Consider the following 24,920-nt stretch of genomic DNA (forward strand, 5'->3'; position numbering starts at 1 on the left):
AGCCTTGTGGGACTTGCTATTTGCCTATGTTTCCATGACAACCAAAGTAGTATGAATATTTTATACGTTTTTTTTAGAGGGCCTTGGTTTGTGAATATTTCTATGCTGCTTTTTTCTGTTAAATAATATTTCCTGGTATAAAGGCTGCAAAGAGTAATGTTCAGACAACTCCTTGATTTCAAAACCATTAGTTCAGTCAGTTTTAAAGTGTAGTTGCGCAGATGTCTGCACTGAAAGTAAAAATGAACATTTTGGAAATCAGTTTCACATGTTAAATCCCATCATCATTGTAACTTTAAAGGATAACAAATTGCAAGGAATTTCCATCAAAGACCATATGTCCACCATCGTTCCATCGTGAGACCTGGTAATGTTTGTTTGCAGCAAAATTATCCATTTGGCTTTTTCCATCACTATTCAACAAACTGGGAACACAGCATGATACTTTGCAAATGATTGATGATCAAGGGTGATGCAGAGGTGGCAAGATGCCTGACAGCCCAAAATCGTTGCTTAAAAACACCACTATGGTGTGTGTGTGTTGGCTGTCCAATATTATCTCTGGGTCCAGGCTACAAGGCTAATGGCACCAATGATTTTCTCCAGGAAAAGCCAGGTCCCCATATGCAGCTATCCTTCTCAATCCCTGTCCTGATAGTTTATAGAAAAAGAACAGCGAGGCTGTGAAGAAACAATAATGAATCTGCAAACTCTTCAAACTTAATATTCATTCCTCGTCAGCAGCATGTCCAAATAAATTGAGTAAATAGAGCTTTAAACACATTCAACTAAGCTTTATCAAAGGTCAGGTCTCTGTAAGGAAAAAACATTTTTAATCAAGGATTTTATTGTTAGGCAGAATCTTGATTCAGACCAAAATAACAGTGCAGCTGTTCCTGTTGAATCAACACCTCCTCCACGCCAAACTTCAGTTTCATTAGTGAAACAAGAGTGCATAAGAAAGGAGGTGGAGTTGTAATTAGTCTGAATACCTCACATACTAAACCTTTACAGATCATCCATATACTGTGAAATCTTCTTTGGTGAGTTTTCTGAACTGCTGTCTATTATCTGTATGGAATTTTACTGTGTTATAATTCTTAGCGATATTTCCAATATCCATGTTGATAATCCCGAGGACAGATGGTCGATAGAACCATGTGGAGTCCTTGATGACTATGATCTCACTCAGCATGTGACAGGACACCCCCCCCCCCCCAACAGCAGAGGGCACACCGTGGACCTAATAATCACCAACGGTCCAAACATTCCCAAGGTGGCTGTGACTGATGTTACACTCTCTGATCATTTCTGCATTTTCTTTGAGAGTGCAATCTCCGTGTACCGTAATGTCCAGACCAAGGTTGTGACAAAGTGTTCTATCCCTGAGAAAAACGATGAACTATTTATTAAGAAGTTCTCCTGCACACCAGCCCTCTCCGGCATCTCAGTCAATGAGCTTGTTCGAAGCTTAAATTAAAAAGTCCAAAATGTGGTTGGTGTCGCTAGTAATCTTCTTGGAGAAACGCTGAGTTGGTCTGAGCACAGGTGGTGAAAAACAAATCCAGAGGTTTACTGTGACCACTGCGAAAATACAAGGTAGTCCTCCAAAAAAATACAGACAATTCATTGGCTACCATCAACAAACCCTGCAAAGTCAGTAGCTGCTGAGCTCCAATTCACTTAGCAATGCAATCAATTTGTCTCCATTTTACTGACAACGTTAAAAAAAAGTTCCTCCACAACAAGCACAGGATATGTCCATCCCTCACATCATTTCAAATATAATGACACATTTTCATTCAATAAACCATGTAACTCCAGGAGACATTATTGTAGCATCCTGTTCATCTTATATGTGTTTCCTGTTTTGTTTTGTTACTAATCTCGCCTGCCATATCAGATCCTGCACCTCTTTCTGATTCTTACCTCACTGAGCCTGCCCATGATGGTTTGTCCCTCTGCCAACCCTACACATCCATACTCCCCTACTTTCTCGATTTGCCTGCCCAGTTGACGAGTGTTGCCCGTGTATTCATTTCACTCTAGGGTTGGCTTCTGTCATTGTGTTTTGATGCTTTTAATGCAATTTGAATTGCCTTGCTGTTGCTGAGATTTGGGAAAATGAGAAACAACATATTTGGGTGGAGCCTCTTACGGGCTCTACCAAAAACAGTGGAGACACTGAGCGTATTAATCTGTGGAAGTCTGTACACCTTTGTTCAAATATTTGAGACTGACTCACACTGCGGTTTTCTCAGAGAGACTCCAAAAACTAAATTAAATTGTTATCCAATGGACTTCTGGCGACTACGGCAAAGCCTTTCACTTTGATGACTGACCGTACCTCTGGGGCATGATGCTGTAATGTATTTCTTGGGCATTTCTGTCCAGAGATGCACATCCTAACCTGCAGACACTGCAAGCAGTTTATTTGTATTGGCTGCCAGTCCTTGTCAGCCCTGGGGGCCGAGGAGCACCATGTGTGCTGATCATCACTAGAGTGTGAGCTCCTCCTAGGAGGTTAGAAGCCTTGGGGGACGTGAAGGGAGCAGCAGGGGATCATGCTTCACTTCTTCCACTCCATATATGTCAGACACATGCAAGGGGAGGAATTCAATACAGTGAAAACACCACCAATCTTCTGGTCCTGCTCCAAAACCCGCAGAGCCATTTAGCTGCCTCCTCCCCGTGTTTGTAGAACTTGGGCTACAAAAATGTAACTCTTCCTTTTTTTTCTTCCTTTGCAGCAATTTGAATGTCAAAATGCTTGCTGTGATTTCTGAGTTTAGTCAACTGGCCCTCATCTACCACAAAAGTGGCCCTTGAACTAACCTTTTTGATAATCACAGATGTTATGAGTCAAAAAACATTCCTTTCCACTGTATTGTTCGGCAGATTTTTAGTTAGATCAGCAACATGCACATGCTGAGGAAAACGGACTGTAATCAATTTCACGTTCCTCGGGTCTTATCAGCTCTGGCAGATCCTCTTTTCTTTATTTATTTCAGCTATCTTCTTATTCCCAAATGTTGCTACCTCTGTAAAAAAAGAAGAAAAAAAATGTTTTCACAACAAATATGAGCAGGCTTGTTACCGGGAGGTGAACGCTGATAACCCCCTGGCATGCTCACGGGTATTATTCAAACACACACGGGCAAAGGATGTCAGAGATAGGCTGATGGACTGTTGGGGTTTCAAACGACAACATGAGACCGACATGACCGGATTTCTGATTGAGGGCGCATATTTTTTATTAATTTGTGGATGTCGAACTGGTTTTATTTTCTGCCAGACAACTAATATTCCTGCAGCATGCTCACCCCGTTGAATCCGATTGCACCTTATCAGGAGAAACAGACTGCTCAGAGCTATCTTAAGATACTGCGTCAGGCTGAGCTCTCGATCCGTCGCTCGATGGCCACATTAGCCTCATCATTATTGCAGCCACAGTGACACTACTGCTACTTTAAGGTGACCCCCTGTTGTCGGGCTCACCATAGATCTGATTGAAAACCAGATGTTTCTCTCACATAAGAATTAAGAGGATTGATCTGGAGCTGATTCCGGGGCCCACACTGTGCTAATACGAAAATAAACAAGATGCACTCTGGTACTCCAGATACCCACAGCTTCTCATCTCTCACTGACGTATACCCAGAAAGAAGACCAGAAATAGTAATCCTTTTAGTTCCATGACATATTTTGCAGCCGTAATGAAATATGATGTTGGAGTATGCTGTTGCCCGCAGCTAAAATGTATTCAGAGTCAGAGTAATTTTGTCTTGTGTGCCCCTCCAGAATAGTCCCTGATGAGCCCTGTGTCACTGCCCACCCATTTGCTGATAGCCCACTGGTCACTCACCAGCTTTCTCATTTCTCTCTGCAGCCCTTTGAAGCCCAAGACTGAAATTAAAGATCTCCAGATATAATCCCTTACTTGCAGCTCCTGAGTCTTCCTTTGCCATCCTGCTCAGCGGTTCAACTCTGCAGACTCTGCTACGTCAAGTAACATGTCATTTTATAAAGCGCTATGTCTTTAATGTATAAACGATATACATAATGAAAATAATAAAGTAAAATGCTCACCGGAAAAATGTTATCATGTCTGCCTTTTTATTGTGAAAGGTGGAAACCCAAGGAGTGAGTTTAGTAAGTACATTTTATGTATCGGCCAAATGGAAGTTTTGCAACTTTCAACTCCAACAATGATTTTTCCCATAGACCTAAATTGGGAAACAGACATCTGTTAACAAACAGGTGGTATACAAATACCAATTAGTTTAAAGTTATTAAATGCACCAATCACAGAATTCATAGGTATGTCTCCTTCCTTCCGAGGACTCGGAGGCAGAGTTAAAGGAAGCGCTAGGTGCGCTTGCTCTATGGGTCCCATGGATGCAGAAGATCACCGGGGGTAATTCCACATTCCAGATCTGGGTAATTCCACACTCAGAGGTTGAATTTCTTTTTGTTGCTTCAGACACCACTGAGCGACTTCCACAGCGGGGGCCCTCCTTTAACACTATATGGATTCAACTCTCAATTCACTCTATTCATATGGCGTCAAATCATAAAACACGTCATTCGGAGACACTTTTCATACAAAGCAGGTTCAAACCGTGCTCTATAATTTACAGAAACACTACATTCCCTGAGCAAGCACTGGGGTGCAATGGCAATAAAAGTGTGCCTTTAACGGTTTGAGTGTTCCCTTTATACATTCACGGCGTGTGCTGCCTTTGTCAAGGTTGAAAGGTGAAATAAAGTTTGACGTCTTTGTTCAGACTAAGGAGCCTGTAGGTTGTTGTCCCATAATCCACATGTATACGCTCCATTCCAATCTGTGTTTTCATGTTAAAGGCCTAAACACTTCAAATTAATCAATTGCAAGGTGTGATGACATAATGTGTTAGGCTTTTTTATATGTAAAACACATTTTTTTTTGTAGAGGTGGGGGTTTTTTAGCACTCAAATGAAGAAATATCTTCAGCCTGCAGCGCATTTCCTGAGAGCTTAACATTAGAGCTATTGATTGAATTTGGATGCACATCTGATGGCTTTTATAATTGTCAATATTGATGGCAGTGCAGAACAGCACAATGAAATTTGCAAAAACACGAGCAATGAAATGTAAATATACTGCCGTGCTGTTAAAAGCATTAAAGTTTATTAAAGGAGAGCAGACATTGTCTGCCATCCTTATTATGTGCACGGACCGGCAGACAGTCTTTTTTCTAAATAGTCAAATCATCTTTCCCTAATATTCTACACTGATTGATTAACCTTTTCCTGCTGTGAATATTGTATTGTTGTAAAATGAGACAAATTGAAGGAAATTGTACTTTGTTCTGATGAGCAGCCAAAGGAAATGCACATCATCAAATGACACAACATCTAATCTAAGTGCACTTCAATAACCATAGAACACAAAATGCTGTGGAACCTTTACATGATCCCCATTTAATCCTGGAGCATGATGTGGACCGGCTTTAAAGTTTATTTTCACATTTGAATCGCCAGCTTATTTGGCAGTTATATTTTAGAGTTCTTACCCTGTGAAATGGAGATTGGCCTTTTGTGTCACTCTTTCCTGATACATACATGCTGATAATAGTGACAGCAAACAAATCATGAAATAATAATAGTTCATTTCGGCACCAGCAGAAAGCATGTGTCTCACAAACACCTTTAACGATGTGTTCCCTTGAAATAAAGAAATGCAATCCCCCGCCACAGGCAGCAGTCTGGAAGAGCCTGAGCACGACACAGTCAGCATTTCAACGTCCAATTTATGTTTTTATACAGTTACCTTGCATTCATTTACAAAGTCCGAGGAGAACCGCATTTCCTATGAATTCATTTACTTTTGTCATTTTCTGAGATAATAATCGTAAACAAAACCACTTATTTCAATAACTGATGTTTGTTCTTTTGAACAGCACATGGATGGGGAAAGGGGGAGGTGTTCTAGAAACATTTTCTCAACAAGGGGATGTTTGACGCATCTTACATGACACTCTGGATGATAGACACTATCATTATATATGAGGATTTTGGTTAATTTGATGCCGAGTCATTAGGAATCCCAACTGGACGATTGAGACTTTGTTAGGTACGCTGTGTGCACCTTCTGTTCTCTCCCTCAGTTTCTTTCAGAACTTCTGAGAATTGCTGATGCAGTCTAAATGTTGGTAATGTTGTTGGAGTTTCAGAGGTGTGTTTTGTGGGCGTAGTTCTTTTCGTAATCGTCCTTTAATACTCATGTGGTGTCTTGAAGCCGGGGCAACGGAGAGTCTTTTTTCTCAGGAGCCCAGGGGACACCGCAGGGTTTTTTTTTTTTTTCTCAGCGTGCTAAATCCTTGTTGTATGGTACGAGGAAGGATGTCAATTATATTAGCCGTTTTATCAGACAGTACAGGCACCGAACATTCTCCGCAAATATGTGAAGCTCAACCGAGGCTTTTGAGCGCTGGCAACAAAGGCTGGATTCAATTTGTTCTCCATTCAGCAATCAATTTTGCAGAGTTGATGTTCAAAAATTCCTAACGGTAAAAAGAATTTGGCGTGAAAAGATTGTCATACCGAAACCGGGAGATATCAGAGGGAAAACTCGACCATTAGCAAATTAAGCAGTTTCTATTTACATTTTTAATTGATTGGCTTGAAAGCGAAACCACCCCGGCAGGCCCACGACAGTAACCATGCACAATACCAGAAGGAATGCTAAGCCTCTTCTATATTTAGCACCGATGAGTGAAATAAATGTGGCTCATTGCCATCAGGAAAGGTACCGCGATTATGGAGCCGCGAGTGATTCAGGGATGGCTGATGGCACCCTCAAAATAAAAATGTCTTCTTCACAGCTCACGCATGAGAGCAGGAGCATCCACATTTTAACAAGGCAGCCGAGTCAGTGGAGACAGCCTAGACAGCCTGCTCTCGGACAATGAAGTGGCTAGTTAAAAGAAAACGAGCCAGGTGACAGATAGTTAAAACGGTGTAACTTAGCAAGTGCTGCCATGCATGTGATCCATCTCATTATCATCAAAGCAGAGTTCTTTGTCCCGCAAAATGTCCCCTGCGCTGAGATGTAGCTGCTGGATCCACGGCTTGCAAAGATTACAATCGCAACACTTCTGCACAGTTTCAACTTCGACTGCGAGTGGGGCTTTGAAAATGGGTGAATGCGAACAATCGGAGCAGCAGGTGAACTCAAACTCGGCTATTGAAAGATAACTATTTTAACATATATGCTACCATTGTTGAGTCTCTTCTGTCAACTCAGCGTTCTGCCGCAGTAGCCCTCTCTTTGTTCACTAGCACATCCTGCTTACTCATTAGTGGCAGCCGGCAAGAGGTCACCTGTCTCCCTGCAGATAAAACTGTGGTGGTATACTGGGAGTTGTTCAATCAATCGCTACTTGACTACTGTAGTCGGGTGGGTAACAGGAAGTGACTTTGGGTACTTTATTAGAGATTTATTTCCTCTTCCAGTGGGGAACTGGCACTTTCCTCAATGTTCCCCGAGGGGAAGAGTCTGTCTCTCACATTCACAAACCCACATTACCTACACGAACACACCTGTAGACACACACACACACACACACACACTCACGTGCACAAGCAAATTATCCCTCCTTGTCTTGTAAGTGAAACACACACAAGACTTCTACATCGAGAACACAAAGGCTTAATGGGTGCTTTGTACACACAGTTTGAAATGCTGCAGGCTACAGTGTCACCTGTATTACCACCGGTTATGTACTTAAAAAAAAATAACTATGGAGGCATATCAGATTTGGCTTGACAGAGAAAAATTGCCCGGCTTTCTTGGCGTAACAAAGTCTGTTGTTATGATTAGGAGGTACTTACTTTTTATTACAAAATCTTTTTCCGTTCTCATGTAAAGGGATCTGGTATTATCCAGGTTTTTCTCATAAAACACATATGTCAGATTTAACACAAGTCGTTTGAATCTACTGTTAAAGAACAAAAAAAGAGGATCAATTTCAGTTAAAGTTTGCATCTTTTCAGTTGTATTGGATGTCTATTTCTTCTGAAAACTAAAGGCTAATGCAGTGCATTCACTAGATTGTGGTTTCCATAGAGGGATTTGGGACAAAAACAATAGTGTTGTATTTGTGTAAGTCATTGTAACACCTTGACTGCATAATTTATCCTGAAATGTCATGGTGGGAGATAACTGATGCAGAGAGAAGTTAAATGGTAATAGCTTCTCTCTCAATTGCTGACACATACAAGTTACTTCACTGTATCAAAACACTATTTAAGGGGCCACTAAATTTGCTACAGATTAGATATTGTACATTTCCAAATGTTCCCATTTGCATATGTGTCCCACTGATGTGCAGAACATGGGCAGAGGTCTAGTTAAAACACCATGGTCCACTACGAGAAACCTCCTAAATAATTCATTTTGATCCACCCAGGTATTTTCCCTTCAATTTGTCAGACCCTGAGGCACCAGAGGTGAGAGCAGTACACGCTCGGCTTTTCTAAGGACCGACTGGGCGAGTTAAACCCGACACAACTTCCTTTTTTCTTCTTCCAAAGATGTCTTGGAGCCCACGCTGCTCATGCCGGAGAGACAATTTCCGTCCCTCTATCAACAGAAACACTGTAAAAGGTTGATAAGGCCATCCCGGTTTGCTCTGATGGAGATTAGTTGCCTCACGTGGTGCACTGGTGCAGCTTTTTTTATACCATTGACTTGATCTTTTTTGTTGTCGGGGAACGTCTCACCAAAGATCTTTATGGCGATTCTATGTCTATGTCTACAAATTACCTATAATCATCTGTCTCGATCCCTCAAGGGCAGGGAGAAGAATAATGACTAATAATTAATAGCAATTCAACTTTTTTTTCCACAGGATTGAATCCTGAGGTGAAACCTTTACTATCCACTATCCAAATGTATATATAGATATCTTTTTTTAAAGATTTATTTTAAAGGGACGATACATAAGACAAATAAAAAATTAGTGAACTACAAACAAACAAACGTCAAGGATATGGTAGGAAGGCATGTGTATGTGCATGTAGGTACGTGTTTGTCTATATGTGCCTGAGATGGAAAACATAAGGAGGACAAATTAAATAACAGTTGCATGTCTACGAGTGTAATTAACCTTCGGGTTAAATTTCTTTCCAGGCAAAAATAAATAAGTGAACAAATAAGATAACAATAGCCAATATTAGTATGATGGCTAGTGTCATGTGTGTCATAAAAACCTATTAAAACTTCAAGGTAGATTTCCTGTTGACATATGACCAAAAATCAAGTTTTTCCACTGTGCGATATGTATATTGTTCCCTAATTTCAGGTTAATGAGGATGGTTTTCTTGACGAGCAAAGGAAGGACTCAAACGCAGACTCGCAAACAAAAGGTACTTTAATAAACAACAACAGGGATCCCGAACCCACAAAACCATTCACGAACGACATTCAATGACGTGAAAAGGGACAAGAGACTCACAGGGCTTAAATACACAGGGGAGGTGCAGGTGATTGGACACAGGTGGAAACAATCAGGGACACAGCAGACAATCACAGGGGAAGACAGGAAGTGAAGTTGACCCAGGGACACAAGACGCATGAAAACTACAAAATAGTACAGGAAACAAACCCAAACCGGCGGTTTGTTTTGCACAGATCTGTTATTGAACTATCTGCTAGTAAGCATAGAGCAGGAGATAATGGGACGTGGCAGCTCAGGAAAATAGATAACGACCCAGTTTGGTGTGCAGCGCCACGTGGCATGAATGTAGCTTTCTGGGCTATTTTGAGTGCCGTGTGAACAGATGTCTGTCTTGCAGCAATATAATTGTATCACTGTATTAAATACTGAGGCCAACCACTTAACAACAGATAGGCACTCATGTTTAGCAACATACGGAATATAAGATGTAATGTAAGATTGTGAGCGATCAACTTTAACTTTCGTACAGTTCATCTGTCTTGGTTCAGAACAAATAGGACATGTTTTTTCGGACCAGGGAAACTCACACTTTTGGATCCGAACTGTTGTCCGCTCTCCAGGGAGGAGGATTTGGGTCGGGCCCAATGCAGATTGCATGCAATTTTGGACAGAGTAATACCTGGATGTCCTCTTGCACATCTGCACTTTGCCAAACTCCTGCCATTGTTTTTCAAGATCACAATTTCAAGTTTTTGACAGCTAACAACAGCCACGCCGTGTTTTATGTTTGCATCACTGACACAGGGGATGACAGAATGTGGGACTGAAGCAGAGACTTACACCATATGTCACAATTGCTAATATATGACATCAAGTAAATATATTGTGCTGTACTTAATTGCTTTTCTTTAGAAAATGTGCCTTTTAAGTTTTATGGAAACAAATGACGCATAAATGTTTCCACCGGTGTGAACAGGAAGCCATAAATTGGCTTTGAGATTACTTTTCAACGTAAGAAGGAATTAAAAATAATGAAAACTGATCACTGAGTGACCAAATCTAATCATATAATACAATAAAATATATCATGACAAATTGAATCATCTCCACAGGTTATACAATGTTGGAGCTCTACTCATATATTTGATATGGAACCTCAAATTCAAAGTGATGTACCAACACCTCTATATTCTTTTAGTTTCTGTGATGAACTTTTAAATTGCTCTGAAACAATCTTGATGTAATACTGATACGACCTACATTAGCAAACGAGCAGCAGCGGGAGGAGGTGAGCAGTCGAGCGGAATAGTTCTGAGCATATTGAGTTTGTTAAGGATTTTGTCAGGAGAGCCGTAGAAGATGCTGTTGCAGTGGTCGAGTCTGGAGCTTATTAGTGCATGGATGAGAATATCGGTGGTGGCGAAATAGCTCAGATTCCAGCGCCTCCGGCAAAGCGCAGCCTGCCGCCTTCGGCCTGCAGCAGGAGCTCCGGCAAAAGGCGGGGAGCTCTCTGCCTGGCAACAGTACCTCCTACTCCGGGGAGGACCAGAGGTTTGCCTCACTGCACCACTGGTCCCCCGATGGGAAACAACAGCGACAGTGCGCTGTTGGAGGCCGAGGCCATATTGCCCACCCCGCTGCGGAGGAGGGGAGGCGGGGAAGGACCAGGACTGCACAGCAAGCTGTCCGATTATCCTGCTGTAAAATGAGTTTGTCGCCATGGTGCATGGAGACGACACCGCGGCAGTGGACCGAGGCCGCCAAATTCAACACAAAAACAAAGCCCATTGTAGAAGCTTGATGAAATAAATGCATTAGGAAAACTATCAGAAAAATCCTCTGCAGTGAAAATCTTAAAACCTTTTCATCTTACCTCCTCCCCTTTAATTTACCCATCTTTTTCACACGCAATAGTACCTAAATCTCCACATTGGCTTTGGCCCAGCCCTGAGCTCTGGCACAAGCTGTAGCTCAGAGTGTATCAGATTTCATCCGCTTGCCTGTAAATCTATCATAACCTCGGCCGATCAATGAAGGAGACATCGGAGTTAATGCAGTAAGGCAAGGGGGCAAACCCCGAGTTCTTTCTCCATTACGTGTCACGGGAAGTTTGGCAGACCATGGAGGCTGTTTCGTCAGGAGATTTTGACTCAGTCGCTTGGTGTGTGAAATCACTGCTGACTTCCCGCTACATGAGCAGCTAATGGTTAAGAGTAATGCTCAAGGGCACGTTTGAGGTAGCCGTCCTTGAAGAAGAGTATTTTGTGTTCGGTTTCCCCCTGTATATTTATCCATTTAGCCTCCTGCCCATCTCATGTACCTCCGGGCTGTTGCTGCTGCACTGACATTTCAAGGTTTGTCAAAGTAAAGTGATGTAAATGGTAAAATGTGGTGTAAAATTGACATTGTTAATTCACACAGTACATTTTACTCAACCCGAGAAATTACCCTGCTATCTTGCAGGATACTCACGGATTCCCTCTCTTGCCAATAGATGGTCATTCATTTCAGATACAATACATTCAATTGAAATACTTCCATTTAGCTAAAACCAGAATATCAAGCGGCAGCCCTTTTGTATTCCCTTGGCAGCATTGCATTTAACAAGACAAAATGTCAAGTGTTACAGAGTTTATCTGTATCCTCCCAGTACCGACGCACTAGTCTGTTTTCCATTGCGTTTAACAGGATTGTAGGCATGTTAATTAACTGCGCAGCCTTTGAATAGAAAAAGATACTGACGCAGGTCTTTTTTCCACTTTATCCAGCATGATTTATGTTGCTGTTTCCAAAACGCTACATCGACTCTAATACCTAACTGTCCCATTGCTGTTTAGTCATGCCAGGTAACTTCTCTTGTTGTTGTTTAGCATACCATTTTGGGACGTTGCCGGTGAATCTTGACCACGGACAGGATTTTGACCACTTTCAAACCTGCGGACCCCAAACTGCACAATCGACTCGGCGTAATTAGGCATGATGGATGTCTGATTTTTATTATCAGAAGAATACCGTCCACAAGAGGGAAGTGTTATCACATCCACCCTAGTGTTCATTAAGAAGAATTACCTTTACAGACCGGATCCTGTTTGGTCGTTATTGGAGAAAAGGATGGACAAGCTTGGGGGTGAAGAGCAAGGAAGGAAGGAAAGAAGGAACAAATGAAGGAAGAAAAGAAGGGGCTTGGTAGTGTTTCCATCCATCTTCAAACCACTTATCCGGGTTGGAGTCTATCCCAACCAACTTCGGGCGACAGATGGGGTACACCCTGGATTGGTCGCCAGCCAATCACAGGGCAAAACAGAGTCAAACAACCATTTACACATCTAAGGGCCAATTTAGAGTTCTCAATCAACCTAATCCCCAGAGTATGTCTTTGGACTGTGGGAGGAAGCCAGAGTACCAAGAGAGAACCCACACAGACACAGGGAGAACATGCAGACTCCACACAGAAAGGCCACTGGGCGGAGTCAAACCGAGGACCTTCACGGTGGTCCTTCACAGACCTTCGCGGTGGTTTGGTGCTAGTTTGGTGCTAAGCACCACACCACCGTGTCGACCTTTGGTAGTGTTTGACAAATCCAACAGCTCCGGTGCACGTGGATACATTTTAAAAAGTACAACGTTTCCACATTTTTAAATCAACATCCACTGTGCTTCCCATAGTTTTAATTGACAAAACATTAGCTCACCGTGAACCCACTTGTGCCATATTTCAGCTTTCACCGCCCAACCCTAACATGTTTGTTAGGCCTGGGGTTAACGTGAGGTCTCATGGTGCCGGAGGTGTTGTTGACACGTTCTCACTTATCAAAGTAAATTATTACTGTAATAAGTAGTTGTTTTGTCATAACGGTTAATGCAGCTTCCTTAACGTATAAGGCAGCCCCAGCATTGGTTTCAGTCACCACAGTGTCACTCTTGGTTTTCCTTCAGTCTCAACGGCTTTGGTGGCCATGTTGGACTTCAACTTGAAGTTTTTTTCAAAATGTCCTTCGGCATGACTGCACTGGCGCTGTATTTGGTTATTATCACGTTATTATCACTCTTCCCAGGTCCCTCTTAGACGGATCACCCTCCATCTTCATGAACGGGTTTTTATTCCTTTGGCACATTAGTATCACATTCTGCTCCAAACGAGTCGTGTTAAATAAAGAGTCTGAGTTTGGGTTTGAGAGTCGCTGAACTTCCTGGGTGGCTACCACCTGGCTGCAGTGCGTACCTCTGTGTGTGTGTGTGTGTGTGTGTCTGCGCAGCTCGTCCAGGCGCTGTATTTGGTTTTATGCAGGACGATTTAGGCCCCTCCCATTTTGCACGACGTCACCCAATCCCGATCTCTCCCCACGCGTCAGCGGTATTGAGCAGCATACTGTGGCGGCGGATCAGCGGGGCGGTGCGCAGAGCTAGACAAGGCAACACTGTATTTCCACCCACCTCCCCCTCTCCCAGATACAGAGAAACGACCGAGAAAAAGGGGGGTTACGCATCCCGTCATCTCCAAGAGTTCTAACAACTTCGCCGGGCTGGTGTGTGCTGATCTCTCCGGCTGGCCGTGGCTGCGGACCGGGAGAACCGTAAAGTTAAGGAACTAAGATAGGCTCGGTGCCCGCAGGTGATCTGTTAGGTGCTGTGTCCAGATCGGCGACATTTCCAACCCCCAACACCACCCCCCCCCCTCCGGAGGAACCCCGCAAGTGTTGGAAACTTCCCCGGCGCAGCATCGATCGCGGACCTCCCGCCCACTTCTCCTCTGAGCCACAGCGTTGGAAAGGAGGGAGCGAGTCCTGCAGCCGCTGCGGTGGATGGAGGGAGCAACAAAAGGCTAAATGGTTTATATAGAAGCGCTGCTTTGAGACAAACGCAACTCTCCTTCGCCCCCTCGCCCGCTGTATCTCGAAAACTGCATTCAAACTAACTAAACCCAAACTGCAAATCTGTAGCCGCTTGGATCTCATCGTTTTGGGGGAAAACCGGGCTCTACTTCGTGCAAACTCCGGCAGCCAGGCGGAATCGACGTAGAAATTGATGCTCTGGCACAAAGACGCGCAACTCTGAACCCTCTAGTTTTGCGAAAGTCTCCTACTGCGCAGCGAGGGAGAAGCGAGGGATTTCCGAAGTGGAATCTTGCAGAAGTTGCATGCTCGATCTTTGTCGTCTCGAGTGAGCCCCCACGATCCTCCCGTCCATCCACTCTCAGGTTATCAGACCAGATCCGGATAGTTTGAGGAGGCGCCATGGCGATGTGTGCGGGGATATGGATACTGCTTGCAGCGCTGCACGTCCAAGGTAAGCCGCTTCCAGTGGAGACACGACGCGCCTTATTTTGTCATCACCTCCCTGCTCCTCAGTGTGTGTGTGTGTGTGTGTGTGTGTGTACGTGCTGTGCGGCGTGGTGGGTTTCAGACTATGTTGATGCATGAATGGGTGACCTTATGTGAGGATGCGTTTCTTGATTGTTTGTTGTTTTTTTGCATTAAAGAGATGTGCAACGGAGTAAAAGAAAATTAGAAAGTGTTTTTTTCAATCTTGGAAAAAAACCCAATCATAACGGCGGCAGAATACTTATTTGGCTGCAAAATAACGCAGTTACCCGGGCAGCAGGCAGATGGCAATGTGTGCAGAAAACCCTGTGGGCCAGTTTCTCCCCAGTGCTTCATAGTGAAGTGCTCCGGGGTGATAATTGAAACCAGTGCCCTGCTTATCATCAGCTCCTGTTTGTTATAATTGTGAATTAATAAAACAATTGAAGGGATCCATTAGGTACAAATCCTGCATCTCTTTATCAGCATTAAAGTATATTCCTACTCAATTTACAGTCTTACATTTTCTTGAATACTTTATTTATTTATTATAGAGAGTGTGTGTGTTTCAGGTGGAAGAAGATGTGTTGAAAGAAGCACTTTGTGCTTTGATAAATGGATTCATAATTTGACATTCATCATACTGACATTGAAGCTTCCTCGAGTGGGCCTAATTATATAAACACTCCCTTAATATGTGTGTTTGGTTCTAATCGGAAGGAGCAACGTTAGTGGTGACAACCTTTTAATGGGGGAGCAAAACCAGCCAACAATGAGTCGACACCGTATGCCTACGCCTGATAGTGTTTGTGTGTGTGTGTGTGTGTGTGTGTGTGTTTTGTGATCCATTATCCAGAAGGGGTGGGTGTTAGGGCTTAGTTGAAAATGTACTTGTTTGTTTACGTCTTGGGAAAGTCAATTTTGTCTTTTGCCCTTATTTCAGGGAAGGAATGGAAAAGGGTTGAGTGTAGTCAAGAAATGTAACATCATGTTTTAAATGGCAGTGTTATCCTGGTTTTCTCTGACACATTCTCTGAGTCAGGAAAATATTTTCTAGGGCAATATCTAACATCTGTGGTGTCTTTTTTTCTCTTCCCCCCCCCCCACCTCCTTTGAGGTCCAGAACCACAGAGACGTTGACCTTGTTCGCTGCGAGGCTCCTTGTGGCGTCACATGTTTTAGGGCCGATTGAATACTTTGATCAAAAGCCCCTGTCTGATTTACATTGAGATGATCCCTTTGCTTGTGGAGAAGATCAGGATTAACTGGTTCCCTTGGGATCCACGGTCGAAAAGCTTTTGAAGCTGTTCAATCAACAGGGTGGAACATGTCTCAAAAATTGCACTTAAAAAGCCTCCCGGTAAACGTCTTATTTGAGCCGAAGCGGAGGGTGTTTTTTCCCAAACCCAATTAGATGTTGGGTGAAGAACTTCTTTTTTTTATACTCATTGCTGTAGATTATTTGAAAACCAAAGCGACGGGACAATCCGTGCTCTCTCCGTGCAGGGAGGGGCTTGGAAAGCTGTTGTTTGGACCATTTCTTTTCACATGCAAAAACAAGGGTTTGGTCTTTCACCCCGAGGTTAAAGGCCGCTGTCATAAATGCCCGCCCTCTTTGATGGCTTAATTGATATACAACGTGTTCCAGACTCTTCCCTCATTAAAGAAGCACAAACAAGTGGGAGAATGTCCCTAACAAATGCAAGTAGCAGCGAACCCCGTTGCAGGCCTCCACCAGGGAAGGCCATTTTGACTTGTCACGGCAATAACCATTTGTTGAAAGCACTAGAGTGCCAAATTCATAAACAGAAAATATTCTGCTGCTCGCCAAATAGATAATGGAATAAAAGGTTCATAGAGAATAATGGATCTGTGAATAATAATAGCGGCTCTGCTTCTGCTTTCTTGTATTAGCACTCAGTCTCTCCAGTGTGATATTTAATTGAGTGTGAACCGAGTTAGCAACCAGGTGGTTGTTTATGGCTCCGCTCCATCCCCCTGGTCCTGGTGCTGTGCGAGTCCATATAGATATCACTCTCGGCGGTGGGATAAAGAGATTTTCCAGTTCTAATTCCTCATCTTAGTTGGATTAAACATGTGGGAAATAAGGGCTGAATGGTGGACGAGGATCTACTTCCAACGTGTTAGTATTCAGGAAGAGAAATTGTGCAGTTGTGAATGATAATCTTCGTAATGACTTGGCAGCATGATTATTCTGCCGGTTGTTCAATTCTGTCGGTCGTCACGCCACGCGTCTCCTGAATTTTTGGAGGTAGGCGTGGTGATGATTCAAATTTTAAACTTAATTACGGATTTTTGGCTTGCGTCGCTTGTGAGGAGCAGACAATCGAAACAATTATTGTGGCTCAATCGGCTTCTAAATGATTTCTCTCTCTTTTCATCTCGTTGTAGGCCAGAAATTGACCGCACCCCGTTCTCCGACAGTAACCCCCTGGCTCGCCCCAGCCCAACGCATTTCCTCCCCTAGGTTGTCTCTTTATCCGATCTTTGTTGCCACTTATTCTTATTTTTCCACAGTCACTGAGCAATGTTATAAAGTAGCAAAGATGATGCACACCGGAACAATGGTGGCCCCGTTTCGGATAGAAAGTGTCTCTCTGCTATTTTGTGTTCCACGGCCCTTTTCAGCTGTCGCAGTTTGATTCTCACGTGACGTCTCCTGAGAGAGATGAACCACGCTGTTGCGTGTTTCCTGCTGTCCCGTCTTCGTTTGTATGACTCTGTCGGATGATTGCACAGGTAAACGCCGGATTTCTATGCACAAGCTCGGCACCACAGACCCGACGCACAACAGCTCAGTTTGACTGGTTACAACCGTTCACATGTTTTGCTGCTGGTATGCGGGGGCCGCTGAAGTCTACTTTTCGTGTGTATGATAAACTGTCAGGAGCTCCAACGCGATTGATTGATCAATCAGTCGGCGTCAGAGGATAACATGCAGGGATATTCATGATAAACAGTGTTCATATGGATGCTTGATTTTGAGCAGCGAAACGTGCAGCTGAATGTTTCCCTCTAATGGCGCGCAGAAGGAATGCCGTTGAAACATTGCCATTAGCATTTTTACATCCCCTCTTCTGGTGAAAAGACTCCCATGGCCGTGTCGCGGCATTTTACATTTAATTTCACACGACAGCGTGCGATACAGTGAAACGGAGAGAGAGAGCCACCACAGGATTATTGGGGCCTTGATGGTTTGAGTGCGAATGCAAATTGCTCTGATCCCCGCTCCTTTGGGGAGTCTCCGTTTGGTCCCCGCTGAGGTGATGGATGGGGGAGAGAGGGAGAGAGCGCCGAGTCCCGGGAGACTAGCTTGAGGGGAGCTGACAGGAGATTAAGCTACCCTGTTCGCCGTTAAAACTATGGAGGTACTTGGGCCACTCGAACTTCATCTCTTTGAGCATTTAGCTCATGGTGGTGCAGCTCTTTAGCACATCTGCCTCCTCACAGTGTGAAATGTTTCTGTAGAGCTTTTTGGTTTGGTGTCTGACGTGATGCTGGAAACGGAGATGCCCTTCATTCGTTTATTTTCTTTGGAAAAATATTGGAATTTGCTAATGCATGGATCAGAAAAGTCAAATTCTCGGTTGTAGTTGTGAGCTCATAATGTGCTTTTCCAGCTCCTGTGGTCTCCACATAAAGGCTGAATTTCACACAATAGATTAATAAAACATGACTATAGGCACTGAACCTAAATAATGGAAAGGTTAGGAGTGTTCTCTGTGTACAGGAGACTGCACAAATAGCATTAAAGACTGAATGGATGTCCAATTTAGTCCGCCCCTCCGATTGTTGGGGACTTACGAGCAGGCTTTACGTGCAGCATTTAAGGTCATGCCGCTAAGTAAAATTAATTCTTCCGGGCCTTCGAGTGGGCACGAGTTTACCGCGCGTCTACTGTAATGGCCAAGTTCTTTGGATTGCTGAGTGAAGCTGTTTTAGGATATAAAGAGCAACAGTGAAAACCCACAAGTAATGTTTGTCCCAGACACCCGCTGTCTAATGTTACCAGCTTGTTTTATTCTTAACAGAATGTCCTGTGTTTCCATTTGGTCGTTATTTTGTGGTGTACAGTGTCTGCTGGGTCGCCTTCGTCATTTTGTCTTTCTTCACACCCAACAGTCAGCCATGTTGGATCAGGATGGAAAACACGTTTATCAGGAAGCCGCATCTGCAATTCTCTCCTTTAAATCCTTTACGTGTCTCTGTTTCAACTCGTCAGCAAATGGGGAAAAAGGGGATCAAATCTCTGATTTGGCATTAATCTGTAGATGACGTTTTCTTTCTATTTAGCAGAATCTTGTGTTTGAAATGGTTAAATTCCCAGCTGTCAAGATTGTGAATGGCATTGACTGACTACTGTTGTTCTATATCGCAGTTAATGTGTTTCTAGCATCTAAGGACAAGCTTATTATGGTTCCCCGAGTCGATTTAATTCTTCTCTGAAGAAAAAAGTAAATAATCTCACATGTTTGTGGGGATTCTCACAATCTACTCTCCTTTTCTCCTCTAATTGGCTTCTCAATACGTTTGAAGAGTTTCATTGCACTGCATATCCATCAAAGCTATCTTTTGCTTCATTTGTTACACATACCAATCGTATTTACCTCTTTAGAGGAACTGCATCCATGTTTTGTATTCCAAACCGCTGTGAGAAGGGAACCCCACCGTTTAATGCATCATTTCTTTTCATCATTTCTTTTATGCAGTCATAATGTATTCACTGCTGCTTCACTGGTTTCAAAGCAATACATCTCATGGGAATACCAGGCTTTGTGTCTGGGTAACGACTGGGGCATTTAGTCACTAGCTGATCTGGGAAATGGATAATTCCTAGTCTTCAGCTGCATGTCTTTAAAATAAAAAAGATCTGATTGGTGCAGCTCCCGCCCTCACTGCCTGAACAAGTCAATTTACTACAGGCAGCTGGGCTGATTGGCCTCCATTAGGGAGCAAAGGAGCCCCCATAACCAGTCGGCAAACAACCTGCTGAGTCTAAAGATGAGAGAGGGGGGGGGGGGGGGGGGGGGGGTGTACTGTAGAGATACAAAGTCTGTAGCTGGATGTTGACCCGAAACCAACAGATACTCTGTCCTGTCACATGATTTGCACAAAACAAAACTTTGAGGTTGAATTGAAACTGTCTGCGTGTTCATCTCTGTACAGACTTCTGCATGTCAGATCCCGGTTCTTCTTTGTGTCCTAGTATGAAGGAAAGAATAAAACCTTGCTGTTTGACTCCGTTGGATTTTATGCTGACTTGTGCTGTCCTCTGAGCTGGCTGGACCGATACATCAGCGAGGCAGTGGGCCGGTGTATGGGCCAGTAAGAGCCTTCAATTAAATATCCAATCTCAATCCGAAGTTGGTCTCAGCAGTTAAGATGAGATATTTATCTAGTATAGAACATTCGTAATATCCTCCACAGCGTCTTCCTTCCTGCCGTAACCCCTGGAAAGAGCTGTTTCTAACAACCGGATGCTTATTAAAGTAGCTTTTCCATCTTGCAAAAACAAGTTCTGCTGCACAGTTCTCCAAATGCGTGACCTCAGAAGGGTCAATTTATGAGTATTTCCACAAAAAACTGCCCTCCAACATCTGACGGAAAACATCCGGCGTTGCCTTCAAGAACCACATCTGTCAATCCCATGACAAGCCTTCCAGCTCACCCACTGCACATGGCATCCACTGATAGATGCCCTCCGGGTCTGAAGCCAGAATATCAGCTTGCGGAGCACATTCTCATGAAGATGTCTTCCTTTTTTAGATGTAGTGGGGCTTCCAATCTTCTGACGTGGAAACGTGTGAAATCAAAGTTGAACAGAAAATTTGGCCATTATGGAACGAGACTCCGAACTCATCGCCTGCCAGAAATTCACATTTTTCTCTTTTTACATCTGACAAACCGAGTCTCCACCCTCCCCCTCTACCTCATCTTCTCTTTCCCTCTTCCTCTTCTGTCTCCCTGTTCTGCCTTTGAGGACGGAGAAAATTTGGTTAGCGCTTGATACAAAAGGGGGTTTGTTTTTATGAAATGTTTCCTTTTTTAATGAGTGATGGTGTTCGCTCATTTAATATTCTGCGCTGATATCTCCACGGGAGCTGGCAGCGCTTCAAAGCAACAGCGTGGTTGTAAACGGGAGTGTGGGGGCGTAGGAGGGGCTTTGGGGGCTGGTGTTGTTATTATAAGGTAGGGGGTTGGGTGAGGGGGGAGATTTATTTATTCTCCCTGACATGGAGCTAAGCTTCCCGGGTGCCGCGGCTTGGTGCAAAGCTCCTTAGTGGCCCCCGTCCTGTGCAGACTGACGAGCAGAATATGACTGATAACGGGTCAGCTCGGCGCCGTCACATTTCTCTCCCTCCCTTCCCGTTTGCACCTCTCCCCGCTGTGATTGGCTATGAAGATAATTGCTCGATTCAGACGCTTTTCGAGCTCCTCTGTGTGAACATTTGGGTTGCAGCTATTTTTCCTGTGGCCCGACCTTTGGCCACAGCTGACACCCAGTCCTCGTCACAAACTGAGATCGGGGTCAACCTTACGAGGGTGGTGGAAATTCTTCATTTTTGCCCTTTTGTTTGGTTCAAGCTTTGCAAAAAACGATGGAGATAAAAACAGGACATTGGCCTGCCCCACAGTTGGGCATTGATCCTTCCATTTCTGCTAGTGGGGTCTATTCCAATGCAACTAATGTAGTCTGCTATTGATTCCCTAGTTTCAAGCCTGGCTGAATTTGACTCCAATTTTGTGTTATTTTCCCAAAAGTCATGTGTGCCAAATGCCCCACTACTAGAATTAGTAAATTAGTAACTGTGTAAAACGAAAAGGTAGGCGAGTGAGAAATGGAACCACTTGTCCCACCTCTGAGCATCTTGAGTCTGCAGCTATTTTAACTAATGACTTGTGTGCATAACACAAAGTTGTTGGTAAACTGTATTCCCTCATCTAAATGCAGTAACACGTCTACGGTAAGTATAAAAAAGATTACAGGGGAAAACACATTCTTTTTCAGAATACTTTATTATCTGTGGATGACTTGTGTTTCTTTTTTCACATGAACGAATCACATAATCACGTTTTTGGCATCAAATTTGATGAAGGTAATATATGTATGAAAAATAAACTTTAGCTGGCATGAGTTATGACAGCAAGTATAGTACATATTGACCAGTCAAGGGAATTTTTCATGCGCAATAAACTTAAATTATAAAACACAAGGTTCAACTATGATTAGAAATGAATTGCTGTAATTTAATGCACTTCATTTATTTTTAGCCTGGTGACCAGTATGCCCTCCTTTGACAGATTACAGTAATCTGCAGCAGTTTTGCATTAATTGTTTAAGTATCACAGGGAATGATGATGTCGTGCAGTTGATCAGCTCATGGAGACTACCATGGAACCCTAAATAGGCTTCATATGGTTAAGTTAAACAAAACAAAAAAGCTTTCTTAAGGTCCTGCAATGACTACGGTCATATTTGACCTCGACTTCACTTCTAGAGGGTATTTACTCTGTGTCTGTTCCTTTACCCGGTTCCCCCTGAATGTCGTCCTTTCTCATGCAAAATGCCTGCTGTACCACTCCCACCCCCCAATGCTCTCTTCCTCCACCTCCTGCTAACTTCTCCCTGCCTTTTCCAGCTCACAAAATTTGCCAGGGGTTTCCACATGGGAGGTTTTTACTCTGGCAACGCACACCTTGCTTGGCTCCTGTTTTTCGCAAACGGAATGAACCAGTCAGGAATCACGCGGGGCCATTTTGTAGTTCACAGCAATTGTCAGTCGAACCATGGAGAAGCCAAATGTCATGTCAGGCCAGAGAGAAGGCTGGCGGGGTCAAGAGTACCCTGCACCCTCCCTCCCTTCTTCTGCCGCCCACATGTCAAACATACGAGCTACAACATTTATGTGATGATAAGTTATGCAGATGTAAGTAGCCACAAGAACTCCCACTCGCTGAACTTGCGCGCACATGGCTCAAAGCCTCACGCAGCGAGTGTGAACAGTGCAGCTTCCTCCCTTTATTGATGTATCTGAGTTGAATTTTGTCTCGTGCTTCAGCATTTTGTTCGGTTCACAACCGGGGCGCGAGTCGCAAACCTTTATTTGGAGATGGAGGGGTTGCAATTTCGTTGTACTGTGTACCAGCCTCAGCATTATGGAAATATAAATGGATGGAAAAGACCAAAGAATACCTGTGACAATGTCTTCAGGCCTTCAGGCCTGGACGCCACGGTTCACGATGTACAGGTTTAAGGACTGTACCTGCATTACTTAATTTGCTAAGAACATCATTTCCAAGGGAAAATAACAGCCTAGATGTAAAGAGGAAGAGGAGGAAGAGGGGGACATTTACATGTAGAGCCTGTGGGGGATGAGAGCTTGAAACGAGGGTCTTGCTGCTGCTGAATGTGACAGCGTTCCAAGGGTGATTCTAGGTTGTCTTGAAATAGTCTTCTTTCCATTTCACAATGGGGCTGCTTGCTGGAAGAAAATAAGAGGTTCATTAGATGTTTCCCAGTTCATTAAGCTTTTATTCTTTTACCTTGCGGGAAGCCAGATGACCCCCCCCCCCCCCCCCCTCACTCCCCCACAGCAACAGCAACCAAATAGTCTCCATTAAAGATATCTTCAAACAGACTTGTTCTCTGTTGCATAACTGTATGCCTGTTATGAATCGTAAAATAGTAAATTAAATTAACATCTTTAATGTGCTAAAGATCATAATTGTCTGCTGAATGAGCTAAATTAAAGCCTCTCTTCATTTGAGTAGTGAGCGATTCGTAGGCTCAATCAGATCTTTTGAAACAAGAGGGTTCAAGTAAAAAAGATTAAAACAAATCCCTGTGTAACAATAGACTGCTCAATAAGCAATGGAAGCAGTTTGGGGGATGAAACTGATTCGTATTTGCTTTTTACCGCCACGGGTGGGTTTCATGTCTGCCGTTTGGGACATTTTGGTTGGAAGTTGGAAAAAAAATAGGCAAGTCCCGCTGGGAGTGGCGATCCAGTGGAATCAATCCAAATTACAAGGTGACTGAATCCCATACCCCTACATAAAGAATTAGAAGGTTAATTACATGGATTTTATTTGGTATTTTGCTCACTGGAATTATGGTGGAAGTTTTCCTGACTTCTCACCTTTTGGGGGTCATTCGGCGCGTGGGAACTGAGAGCCGTCGCCCGTTGCCCCGACATCCCTCGCTAAGCTCACAGCGCTGAAGCTTCGGGACCCGATTGGGGCTCGGTGTTTGTTTAGCCCGGGAAGACCCGGAACGGGGTTCACCGAGGCATGAGCATGAGGGCCCGTGGAGGGCGCTTAGTCCGTCTGTGCGCCGGGCCCAAGGCAGAGGCGGCTTCACGTTGTCAAGCCATGCTCCCCCCACCACACTCTGATCCTGACCCACTTTCCTTTCCCCGCTTCCTCTTTAATTGCCGCGCAGCACACTGAGGCCATCTGCTCGAATGAGGCCCGTCGTCATGGCGATGCTGGGAGGCTTTACGGATTTGCTGCGGACTGACCAACAGGGAAATGGAGGTCAGGGATGGGGATCGGGTGTTGGACAGTCAGAGGACCAGCGCTATGTTATGGGTCATCTGAAGTACACAAAGACAAATGCTAGATTGGACTTTACTTGCTTTTCTAATCTTCCGAATAGTAACACTACATGACATCATTCACCCATTCACCCCCATTCATATACTGATGACAGGAGCTACCATACACAGTGTCACTTGCCCATCAGTAACCAACATTCACACACTGTAGTCGCAGCTACAGGAGCCATGATGGGTTAAGTTTCCCAAGGACACATCGACATGCGGGTTAGCCGGGCCTCGGATCGAACCGCCAACCCTCTGATTGGAGCACGACCCACAGTCGCCCAAACCCTCTCATATTTAATGACAAAGTCAGAGTTCAGAGTTGTATGGATTCAATCGGGTCTGAGAGGCTCTCCTAAAACCGAGGAACATCGCACATTTTAATCCCTCAATTTGGCCTAGAACATTTTGAGTCACATGGATTCAACCTGACACCAACAGCAATTGAAAATGTCCCATGAACAACTGAAACTTTTCTTTTTATCTACCCTTGTAGTTATTTTAATTCCACAGGGGAAAAAATAAAAAGGGAATGACAGATGTTTTTTTTTTTT

General features: G+C 43.8%; 1 protein-coding gene across 1 annotated transcript in view; it reads left to right on the forward strand.

Annotated features, from left to right (window-relative positions):
• The first annotated feature begins 13,798 nt into the window (after positions 1-13,798).
• nectin1b (nectin cell adhesion molecule 1b) overlaps positions 13,799-24,920 on the forward strand; it is a 69,175-nt gene continuing 58,053 nt past the window's right edge. Inside the window, exon 1 of the mRNA XM_037479805.2 lies at positions 13,799-14,729. Coding sequence (XP_037335702.1) covers positions 14,678-14,729 — 52 coding nt within the window. The 5' untranslated portion in view covers positions 13,799-14,677. The remainder of the gene's footprint in view (positions 14,730-24,920) is intronic.

Source organism: Pungitius pungitius, chromosome 3 (assembly GCF_949316345.1).
Source record: "Pungitius pungitius chromosome 3, fPunPun2.1, whole genome shotgun sequence".
NCBI classification, from domain to species: Eukaryota; Metazoa; Chordata; class Actinopteri; order Perciformes; family Gasterosteidae; genus Pungitius; species Pungitius pungitius.